Raw genomic sequence first — 12,418 nt, 5'->3', positions numbered from 1 at the left:
GGCTTTTAAGCTAACACGTGAAAAACAGGATTTCGATACTCATGGTGGGCACAGCACATATAAATCATTGTGTAACCTTGTTCTTCGCATACACACTAAATCCCAACAAAACAAGCACGCCAAGTGTAGTAGTGAAAGCTAGAATGAGCGCTTGTAACGCGAGTACCTAGTGACCACAGCTAGGGAATCCTTACTTTATCTCTTTCAAATTTACGATATATAATAACATTAACGCTAGTGACAAGAAGTAATGAATTCATTCCGCGTTTACTTGGTTTAAGCATTTGACGATTTATTTTATTGTTGTTATAAACAAATATTTATTTTCGAAAACATACAACATCAGCGATGAATGAAAAGATCTTCAATTAGTAAAAATAAAAAATTAGCATCGTTCTTTTCATCCAGTTTCTCATATCCCCAGAGTTTTGTTTCCCATAGCTCAACAACAGCACCATCTGGTGTCACTGGTGCTTCTGGCTCTTTCTCACACGTCATCCACAAGGATCACACGTTTTCCTATCCCACATAATCTACTTAACAATGTTTGTAAAATTACCTATATCCGTCCGTATTACATTCTCTTAAAAGCCTAGTTAAACAATAATGATTACCATGTAAGTATCGTGGACTGATGAAACACAAAACAAGTGCCTGAAATCTTTCCTAAAGCATTTTAACAAAAGTAAAAAAGTAAAAATTCCGTTCCAGCTGATATGAAAAGACCGCCAAAAACACAAACTGGCATTTCATTCATGTGAAGTAAACTTTAATTTACATTCAGGTTTCTTCCAAATTCACCCAAGAATCATTACTTTATAATATTTGTTTGTTTTTTTAATTTCGCGCAAAGCTACACGAGTGTTATCTGCACTAGCCATCCCTAATTTAGCAGTGTAAGACTAGAGGGAAGGCAGCTAGGCATCACTACCTACCGCCAACTCTTGGGCTACTCTTTTACCAACGAATAGTGAGATGAACCGTAACTTTATAACGCCCCCACGACTGAAAGGGCGAACATGTTTGGTACAACGGGAGTCGAATCCGCGACCCTCGGATTACAAGTCGAGCGCGTTAACCACCTGGCTATGCCGGGCCTAAGTTGTAGTGATGTGGTGAATTAGGAAGTCTAATTAAATGTGTAAATAATACAGAAACACCTTCAATATTACATAATTCATACTGATATAATCATCTATAAAAACATAAGTATTATATAACTTCACAATGATGTAATAATATATAACTATCGTCAACCTTGTATAGACTCATACTAATATAATATTGACTGGTACAGATTTATTTTACCTTCAGTGTTATATGATAAAGCAATTCGTCAGGCTCATCTCTCCTAGACTAACCACGGGTTATAAAAGTTATTAAATATTGCTCGTCATTGTGCTTAATAAGTATGCTGGCTTCATATAATGAAATTTTGCTAACACTGTCATGACAGCTCGTGAAAAATCTTTGTTGTTGTAGCTGAAAACATGAGAGACGTACATAAGTAACTGTGACAGGTCGTGGTCAGCATAGCTTGACATTTCAAGACGTCGTGGTTATCAGGCGCAAGAAACGTTTTTATCTTCGTCGACTGACGAAGCGTATTTTCTGCCAAGTGTAAAGGCACTTTAAATTCTACCAGTATAGACCGCTATGGAGGGTAAAATATCTGCTTTAATTACCCGTAAAGTTTGTCTTAACACTCTCTGCTACCTGCTTTAATAACCGGTAAGGTTTGTCTTAACACTCTCTGCTACCTGCTTTAATAACCGGTAAGGTTTGTCTTAACACTCTCTGCTACCTGCTTTAATAACCGGTACGGTTAGTCTTAACACTCTCTGCTACCTGCTTTAATAACCGGTAAGGTTAGTCTTAACACTCTCTGCTACCTGCTTTAATAACCGGTAAGGTTTGTCTTAACACCCTCTGCTACCTGCTTTAATAACCGGTAAGGTTAGTCTTAACACCCTCTGCTACCTGCTTTAATAACCGGTAAGGTTTGTCTTAACACCCTCTGCTACCTGTTTTAATAACCGGTAAGGTTAGTCTTAACACCCTCTGCTACCTGCTTTAATAACCGGTAAGGTTAGTCTTAACACCCTCTGCTACCTGCTTTAATAACCGGTAAGGTTAGTCTTAACACCCTCTGCTACCTGCTTTAATAACCGGTAAGGTTAGTCTTAACACTCTCTGCTACCTGCTTTAATAACCGGTAAGGTTAGTCTTAACACTCTCTGCTACCTGCTTTAATAACCGGTAAGGTTAGTCTTAACACTCTCTGCTACCTGCTTTAATAACCGGTAAGGTTAGTCTTAACACTCTCTGCTACCTGCTTTAATAACCGGTAAGGTTTGTCTTAACACCCTCTGCTACCTGCTTTAATAACCGGTAAGGTTTGTCTTAACACCCTCTGCTACCTGCTTTAATAACCGGTAAGGTTAGTCTTAACACCCTCTGCTACCTGCTTTAATAACCGGTAAGGTTTGTCTTAAAACCCTTTACAGCTTACTTTAATTACCCACTTGTTTTATTTCTTTTGATTTTTGACTTATTCCTCCCTTGGCATATATGGCTGCAAACAGTGAAAGATGGTTTTGATGAGCGATTCTGTGGGCTTAAACACTCAATTCTATTTATTTCCAATCACAACAGATGAAACAAGTGAACTAGGGTTAAATATGGTAGACAGTGTATCCCTATCACATTGTAGAGTTAAGTTCTGCATATAAACAAAAGCCAATAATATTTTAGACTAGTTTGTAATATTTGTGTTGTTTGGTTCTTGTTATATCGTTTCTCTTGGTCTGATGTTTTGTTTTGGTTTTATAATTAATGCGGACTCCAAGCTTCAAAGTGGTATTTTTAGGTATTACGATTAATAAGTTGCTTAGACTTTCTTCATATATTTCTGTGCTTGACCACAACGAATCGACCGAAGTGTGGGGGAATAGAGCGAGATAAAATGTTTGAAGATAATGGTTTGTTAACGGTGTATTGTATCAAACTGAAAATGACGATTCGAATTTCTAATACGCAACAATGTTTGACACGTCGTATCACTTATTGGAATGCAGAGTAATTTATATTGTATTTTTTCTTTCTGTGAACTGATAACGCTTGTTTGCTGAGAGATACTGTCTCTCGGCTGTATTCTTCGGTTCATATAGTGCGCATGTGCATGTGTTCTCCACAGCCCTAGCCACAAGCTAATTTGATGAATCAATGTAGGCTTGTATAACAACCTGTTTAAAGTAATTGTTGCCTATAGTGTAGTTGTTTAATGGCACAACAGTGTGCACGTAGTTGTTTATATAAATTATTTAACGGTGACAATTCAAAATCAAGGAAGTGGCATACTAGAAATAAGGAAACAGGAAACGCAGTGAACTCCACACAGTTGTGTTCAGTTTATGAATGACTGGCCAGGTGGGTACAACACCTGTGGCACAAAGCAGTTAAGGCTCGTAGCATACCATAAATTGTTTGCAAAATATAAAATGAATTGATTTGGTTGTCTAAAGTTTTAAAGTAATTTGTTTTTCATCTCGTCTGTTCAAATCGTTCTTTGTGACAAGTAAAAAAATATGAAAACAGCTTTCGAGTTTTCTTCGCTTGTGAAGTATGCTGATCAATTGGTCAGAAAACGTATTGAAACCTAAAGATAGAATAAACTATGACGACTTCGCAAAACCAGCTGCCATCTTCGCAAAACTGAAATAAAAATAAAAGTTACGTGTATAATGATAATTTTTACGTCCAGTAAGTGATTAAAAATTAATTAATATTATTGTTTCGGATGTATATAGATACATACATATATATAAGTTCGTTTTGTAAGCTATTTTTGCTCGATAAGAATCCGATTTTCAAGTTGTAGGCTTGCAAACTTACCAGTGAGCCAGAGGGGGACGGCTCCCCTACACGATTTCTTTCTGTTTTGTGACGTCATTGTTGTTTTGCAGGAAAGATATTATGATATTTTAACAGTTACAGCACTCGAACATAATGTGATATAAATTAATTATTTTATCTATTTGCGTATGTATTGTAAAAATATTAAGTAAAAACTGAAATTGTATATTAACTAAAATAAGGTCTACATTTATCCTACCCCTGGTAAATAGCATGCATTGAAGGTTAGGAGGAGTTTGTACACTACAGTTATCCCTGGGTAAAATGTAAGGTAGATTGTTTGTTTTAATTTTGCTCAAAGCTGCACAAAGGCTATCTGCGCTAGCTGTTCCTAATTTAGCAGTGTAAGACTAGAGGGAAGGCAGCTATTCAGCAACCACCGAAAATCTTGAGCTTCTCTTTTGCCAACGAAGAGTGGCATCGACCGCACATTACTACCACGGCTGAAAATGTGACGAAGATTCGAACCCGCGGTCCTCAGTTTACGAATCGAGCACCCTAATCAGCTTGACATGGTGAGCCGTATGATAGATAGATGGATAGTAAAATACCAAAACAATAATAACTGTGATACACGTGTACATCAATACATACATTGATGGATGTAGACTGCATTATGAAATTACTCGATACATGTGTACCGTGCTGGAAACAAGTACAACACATGTATTTTAGTTAGAGGCGTATGATTTCTGCAGCTGATGCTACTGCGGGAGTCAGTATATAAGTAGATCCCTCTTGTTCCACTGATTCTTTCTGGAAAATATGAAAGACGAATATACTGCTATAACTAAATTTGATGCAAAGCAAATCGATTAAAGGAATGTGATTTAGTGACGTAAAACATTGATTTATGTCGGCACACGCTCACACTGAATTAAAAATAGAGCAAGAGGAGGAATGAGTTAAAGGAAAAGAGAGAAGACAAAATGAATGTAGATGTATATATATATATATATATATATATATATATATATAGGAAGACGTAAAGTTAAAAGAGAAGGTGACGGTAATACAATAAGGAGGTACAATCTATTTAATGAATGATAATAGAATTCGATTTCGTTCTTTTTCATGATATGAAAAGAAATTGTAAAGACAATCTTAGAATAACAATTCTATCTTATTCATGTAATACACAATTAATGATTCTAATAGGAAAATATAATAGCGACACTGGTGTGCCTGTTCAGAAGGACAAGGTGTACTATTCGTATCTTAATAAAGAGATGTCTTTCGGAAATTATGGATATTGAAGACGATAAGCTACCTGTATACTTGGAACTTAATATACACGAGTGTGCAAAAGGCAGAAGACAGTTACTGCGTTGTGTAGTTTTTCTTTAGACAAAAAACAAAACAGTATATTTGGAGAATTAACCAAGAGGCTCCAATTTTTATTTATGAACTGAATTTCAAATTTATTTCGATGAACCTGTTATGAGAACTTACTCTCGCCACTCTAAAATGTGTGTGCACACTCAAGATGATATGAATCCACGTGCATCGCGGACAAACAAAGCTTAAGTCTTACAACAACTAACCGTATGAGGGTAAGCTTCCTCTCCCCGTGTATCAACGGTAAATGCGAAAGCTTAAAACCACTCGATCACAATTGTCTACTTTTATGTTTATTAACAAAGAACATTATCATGGTCACATCTTTCGTAACCTAATAATGAAAAAAAAAACATCATAAAATATTTGTTTATATGGTGAATAATGCAGGTTCGAATCTCTGCCATCAAACATGCCCACTGTGGGAGTGTTATAATGTGACGGTCAATCTCACTTTCCTTTGGTTAAAGAGTAGCTCAAGTGTTAGCGGTGGTTGGTTTTGGCTAGCTATATTCCCTCTAGTTTATCACTACTAACTTAAGGATAGCTAGAGCAGATAACCCTTGTATTTCACATCCTTTGAATAATCACATTTAAAGAATTTTGTTTTAGTCGATTTAAGTGCCATACTTGGTGGTAGCAAGTTTATTTTATTTTATGATGATGTTGTATTTAAACTGAAATATCTGTTTTCTGTATTTGTTAAAATACGCTTTCAAGTTTTTTTAAGAAACTCAGTGTGATATTTAATTTTTAATATATCCTTCCTCAGACTTCTTCCAACAACGGACAGTGTAACGATCCTGAGACACAAGATACAGTGAGTTATTCTGTTACAGAAGAATGCGTTTTATTTCCAAACAACAGCGCAACTCAGAATGAGTTTAGCTCGTCATCCTCTCGCAAGGCACAAGACAACTCGCAATCACTTCTCGGCTGTGAACACTTGACTGACATTTTGTGGATTGATTGCGATAATTCCTCAGATTTGGATGCTGTAGAAGGCAAGACTAATAACGAAAGACTCCCCGAGATGATTGGGCCAACCGAAAGAGAGAAATTCTGCCAGAGTGTTAGGATAGAGTTCCCAGAAACAGAATTACGATCAACTTCCAAAAAACCTTTTAAAACAACTGCTAACGAATGTATTCAGCGTAATGCTGATATAGATAAAAGCAAACCAAACAACTACTCAGTTAAACCATGTTTCGTTAACAAAGACGATAACTGTTTAGGTTTGGGTGATTCACAAGAACCGCTTTTCCAGCAGAGAATTATTAAAGCTGGAAAGTCCGTACTTCCTCAATCTGTCGGAGTCGTTCGACACCAGACGTTGATTTCGGATGAAACGGAACTGAACAGGGATGAGATATGCCACGAGCATCTCTCTGATTATTGTACTATTGATAAAGTAGATAAAACCGTACAGAATGTGGCAGAAGAATTGTCCGATTCTAGAAAAACGTCTTGTGGGAAGCTAACAGACACTTATCCGACATATGAGAAGCATGGCGTTGCGTGTTTAAATAATTCAATGGAAAATTCATTTAAACTGGACAAAATAGCTCCAGATGAAGAATACCGTAAAATAACATATGATTGTCAAAAATTAGAATCAGAGGAGTCATTTGGTGATAAGCTGAGTTCTCCGAAAGAGCAAGTGACTGTTGTTCCGACTCTTGAAAAGTTCAAAGTGAAAGATTGGGTTCACAAACCAGTACAAGACGGCTCTCGTGAAATGAACATAGAAATACATAATACGGATAAACCGGAAGCCTTCAAGAAACGCGGAGCTACTAAAGGTAGAATTAAACGAAGGGAACTGTTACGCAGATCGGGTGCCAACATTTTAAGGCAAGATAGGGTAAGTATTTTGTTTATTTTCAATAGCGTTACAACTGCTTCTGCATCATACGAATGTCTATTTCAAAAGTGATTTTCTAGTATCATCGTGATATTAAGTTGTATATATATATATAGATAGATAGATTCATACTCTTCCTCCATATATACAGTCATGTGAAAGAGGTAGGACACCCTATGAAAGCCTGTCTATTTTTGTAACATTTTCGGATATATAGATATTTAATCTCAATTTGAACAATACTGAGATATTATAGGAATATAACTAAACAATTAAAACTGAAGGAAAGACTTTTCAAGATCTTCTGTAAATGTAATTCTACCAAAATGCATATTCTAACTGAGGAAAAAGTTAGGACACCCTTCGCCCTAATAGCTAGTGTTACCCCCTTTGGCTGAAATAACTGCAGTGAGACGCTTCTTGTAGCTATCTACCAGTCTCTGACATTGGTCTGAAGAAAGTTTGCCCCACTCCTCAATGCAGAATTCTTTCAGCTGTGAGATGTTTGAGGGGTTTCTTGCATGTACAGCCCGTTTCAAGTCACCTCACAGCATCTCAATGGGATTAAGATCTGGGCTTTAACTCTGCCATTCTAGGACTCTCCATTTCTTAGTTTTCAGCCAGTCCTTGGTGAATTTACTGGTATGTTTTGGGTCATTATCGTGTTGCAGGATCCAGTTTTGCTTCAGCTTTAATTTTCGTACAGATGGTCTCACATGATCCTCAAGCACCCTCTGATACACAGTAGAATTCAAGGTGGATTCTATGATTGTGAGCTGTCCAGGTCCAGCTGCAGCAAAGCAGCCCCAAATCATGACACTTCCACCTCCATGCTTTACAGTTAGTATGAAGTTCTTTTCCTGGAATGCTGTATTTGGTTTACGCCAACATGTCCTCTGTTCTGGTGTCCAAATAATTCAATTTTGGACTCATCTGTCCAAAGAACATTGTTCCAGAAGTCCTGGTCTTTGTCTACATTCTCTCTGGCAAACTTCAGTCTGGCCTTGATGTTTCCTCCTTGCACACCTCCCATGCAAGTTAAACTTGTGCAGTCTCTTTCTGATTCTAGAGACATGCGCTTTCACATCAACAGTAGCCAGAGCCTGCTGTAGGCCCCGTGATGACATGTTAGGGTGTTTGGAGACTTCTTTTAGCATCTTTCGGTCTGCTCTCGGGGTGAACTTGCTTGTACGACCAGACCTGGGCATGTTGGCAGTTGTTTTGAAAGCCATCCACTTGTTGACTATTTTCCGAATAGTGGAATGGCTGATTTCATAATATTTTGGGATATTTTTAAATCCCTTACCAGACTCATAAACTGCTACAATTTTCTTTCTGAAGGCCTCAGACAGCTCTTTTGCTCTCACCATGGTGCTCACTCTCACTTCAACAGTCAGAAGCACAGTAAACTAAATGTCTGAGGTTTAAATAGGGCAACCTCATTCAAAATGTTGAGTAACGATCTTCTTCTAATCATGTGCACCTGGTGTGGAGATGTCCTAACTTTTTCCTCAGTTAGAATATGCATTTTTGTAGAATTTCATTTACAGAAGATCTTGAAAAGTCTTTTCTTCAGTTTTAATTGTTCAGTTATATTCCTATAATCTGTCAGTATTGTTAAAATTGAGATTAAATATCTATATATCCAAACATGTTACAGAAATACACAGGCTTTCATAGGGTGTCCGAACTTTTCACATGACTGTATATACATGTTAGTTCTACAATTAACGCGTCAAGTAGTTGTTTTCTAAGAAGCCGAGAAATGTATAATAAATTTACTAGTTATAGCAGACACTAACTTTTAATTTCAGTTTATTTATTAACTGGAATTATAACGAGTACAGGAAACGCTCGTGTACGAGTGGTACGAGACTGTTGTAATAGGAGAGTAAATGCTTAATTATCCCACATTTCACTTGTGAAAAGTGACTTTCGGGTCATCATCTACACGAATCAGTAGGTTTTAATTAGTTGTAATGACCCGCTCTTTCAACATTTTCGATCAGTAAAAACTACAAATTAATGTGACGTGTTTAACAAAATCCTAAGTTTCGACGATAATAATGTGAAATAATTATATTTTTTGGTTGATAAAACTACAAAAAATGACATGTAATTACTGTATAAGTAAAATGGAGTATACATAATTAGTAAATAATTAACACTGGTTTAAAAACGAAATTAATTTATCTTTTTTATCACCACGTTTCTTTTTATTTAAAAGGTGACCTAATATGTTAATATTTTTACTTGTTTTCCATAACATATCTATGTAAAACAAATATTAAATCCATCTGTAAGGTGAAATCACAAAGTTGAAGTAAATAATGTAATATTTTTCTAACGAGGATTCGCCTGCTTTTTGAGTCAGTTGTTCTGACGACCAACAGGTATAACATAACTCCTCAAGTTTCAGAGGTTTCTTCTGGTCACTAAATAATTATTTATCTTATTGTGATACAGGGAATCCATCGGGTTGAGTATTTTAAGAAAAGTGTTTACTGAATGGTGAGTGAAAATCCTCTAATAGCTCAGCTAATGGGAAAGTTTGTTGTTCATAAAAATGTGTAGTTGAACATTAAGCAGCATCTTTGTATTCTAATCACAGCTGATTCACATAAACGTAGTTTTCAAGTTAAATGTTTGCCTTTTAGCGAATTTTGTTTATTGAGTCATCCTTTATAAATATACATCTTTACGAAAGCAGAAGTGAGTCACGAAATGCTTTAAAACAATACAAAAAACATCCTCGTTCACGATAGAATAACAGCCTTCTTCTGAGCCATGTTTACCTGCATTCAAGTATCGTGACTATACCCTATCATTATATCGTATTTGAAACTGTGATATACCGTCTTAGTCTTAATGGGATGTATTACACATTACATACTTACTTCTAAATTGCAGGTTTGGTTTAATGTAAGTGATACAACTATTATTTTTTCAAGTACATACAGTAAGTATGGCTTCTGGACCAGAATGCTGTTTCTACTAGTACAGTTGGTCTGTGTTCAGTTATGTAAACAGTACTGATGAATATTCTGCTCTTTTCTTCTACGCACTAGACAAAGGTAAGTATGTGTGTGAGTCAATGTATGCAGGTCGAGAAACGACTGTTTCAGAAAATCACTTTAAAGATTATACGAACAGAGCATCGGCTCACTTGCAGAGACAAACTGCACTCTCTTAATATACGTGTTGTCTCAGAATGTTGGAAACATAAACGTAAGAGTATTATGAAAACATTTATTTAAAATATTTATTTATTCTTCACGTGCAGACACTGCTACTGTGTACGACCATCAGTGGTTTGATATCGAGAGAGGAATGTAGAAACAATTACAAAAGTGCAATTTTTAGTCCTCATATCTTAATAGAAGTTTTATTTGTAATAAATTGTTATATTTATATGCTTTTATCTCTCTCTCTAATGAAGCTATGCTCTAAACTGTGAATTCAAACATGACATGTTTCTTGACTGACTCAAAATATTTCCATATTTCTCTCCCTAAACAAACATTATAGCAAACATTCTATTCTTCTTTTTGTAGAAACTGCATTTTATCTTTATCATTGTAAATAAAACTATTCATAAAACTTACACATCCATAAAAAACTACCTTTGCAGACTGGTCTCTGGCGGGGGAGTGTCTGACTTATCGTGATAAAGTAAAGGTTGGTGACCTAATTTAGCAAAACGAAGCAGACAGTGTTTAAGAGAGTTATGGAATGGGGTATTAAGTGATCAAGAACAAGTCAAAAAATTGTATTTTACAGAGTATAATTATATACGTAGAAATTGTTTTTGTTTCACTTTTCGAACGTTTTTGGAAAACATTGCAAGCTTATCTATGAGGAAACAAGCGAACAGTTCATGTTGACTCTGTGAACATTTAAATAATTTTACGTTCATCTCTTCGCGAACATATCAGATTTTGTTGAAAGAAGAAGAAACTGTACTAATTATAAACAAAGGCCTAACTACAAGATAAGAATGGTTTTTGACTATTTATTCATTTCCTCATAAAACCAAACAAGTGTGTTTTTAAAGCTATCTAGTGTTAACCTAAAACTTTCCACTGAATAAGCTAAGACTGTGATATTTTAAGTGTGTTCTCTTGCCTGGTTATTTATGTGAATTACAGTCACATTGTAAGTATGTTCTATTGCCTGATTATTTATGTGTATTACAGTCATATTTTAAGGGTTCTCTTACCTGGTTATTTATGTGTATTACAATCATATTTTAAGTGTGTTCTCTTGCCTGGTTATTTAAATGTATTACAAATCTAAGTCTCCTCCTCTTGCTAATAGTAAAACTTCGTTAAAATATTTTTATTCCCAATTTTAGAATATTTAGTGAACCATTTCAAATTTGAAAATAATGATAAATATACACATTATTATGAGATCTGTGTTATGAAAATAATGATAAATATACACATTATTATGAGATCTGTGCAATGATGGTCCTTGTTACTTTCAACCAATCACAAGAAGTTTTACCGAACATTAATCAAGCCTGTTAATTAAGGAATCAAAGAAATAATGAAAGTGTGTAACAGAAAAAACAAAACAAAAATTATTTTATTTAAAATACAATAACACATTATTATGATTATTGTTTATAGCATGATAATTTCTTACACATCTTACGTCCTCCTGTTCCAGTTATTAGCTCAAACACTGAAAAAAATTATTTTATTTAAATCTTCATAGTTTTATGTTTTCCATCCCTGAATACTATGCTTCAAGCAACTTATTATAACAGTTAACACGTACTGTTATCTATTGTTGTTTATACAGCAACACAACAATTAATATGTTAAACCTTTTCAACGTTGCAGATGAATGGTGTATTATTGTTTTCCCAAAACTAAGCATTGCAGCTGATCTTAAGAACAACAACGCATTTTCAAAAGCTCCAGTGAAAATTAATTGACCTGAACATTTATATATTACATGTTGAAATTATATTGTTTTTTTCTTTTTCATCAATCGAATTTTCTCCACATAAGTTGATAAATTATTTATTTAATTAAAGTAGAATAATATATGTTTTAAAAAATAATCTTAAAATTCTCCAAAGGACTGTCGTTGGTGAATTGAAAACAGAATTGTTAAAATAACATTTCGAACTTTTCTCAACAGAGTTGTACAATTTATTGATTACACTTGACCGATCGGAATACGTGCTTGATGTTCAGAATGTATACATGAATATTAATAATCCATACAGAGGGATTTGTAAAATATGTGTCTGAAATGTTTATTTACTACCATCTGTATGATTAAATT

At 35.0% G+C, this 12,418-nt stretch overlaps 1 protein-coding gene across 4 annotated transcripts in view; it reads left to right on the top strand.

The window, feature by feature from the left end:
• The window catches only part of LOC143239616 (uncharacterized), a 111,953-nt gene that overhangs the window by 43,907 nt on the left and 55,628 nt on the right, over positions 1-12,418 (top strand). For 2 of the 4 annotated variants that reach the window (XM_076480896.1, XM_076480897.1), the window contains exon 2: positions 6,026-7,117. In XM_076480896.1, the coding sequence (XP_076337011.1) occupies positions 6,026-7,117 (1,092 nt within the window). Of the gene's footprint in view, positions 1-6,025; positions 7,118-10,748; positions 11,920-11,967; positions 12,339-12,418 lie in introns of those variants that run through there. The other 2 variants (XM_076480898.1, XM_076480899.1) reach the window with 2 other exon arrangements.

The sequence above is a fragment of the Tachypleus tridentatus genome, chromosome 13 (assembly GCF_004210375.1).
Source record: "Tachypleus tridentatus isolate NWPU-2018 chromosome 13, ASM421037v1, whole genome shotgun sequence".
In the NCBI taxonomy this organism is placed as follows: Eukaryota; Metazoa; Arthropoda; class Merostomata; order Xiphosura; family Limulidae; genus Tachypleus; species Tachypleus tridentatus.
Note: the sequence above shows the minus strand (reverse complement) of the source record. Positions and strands in the feature narration are given on the sequence as shown.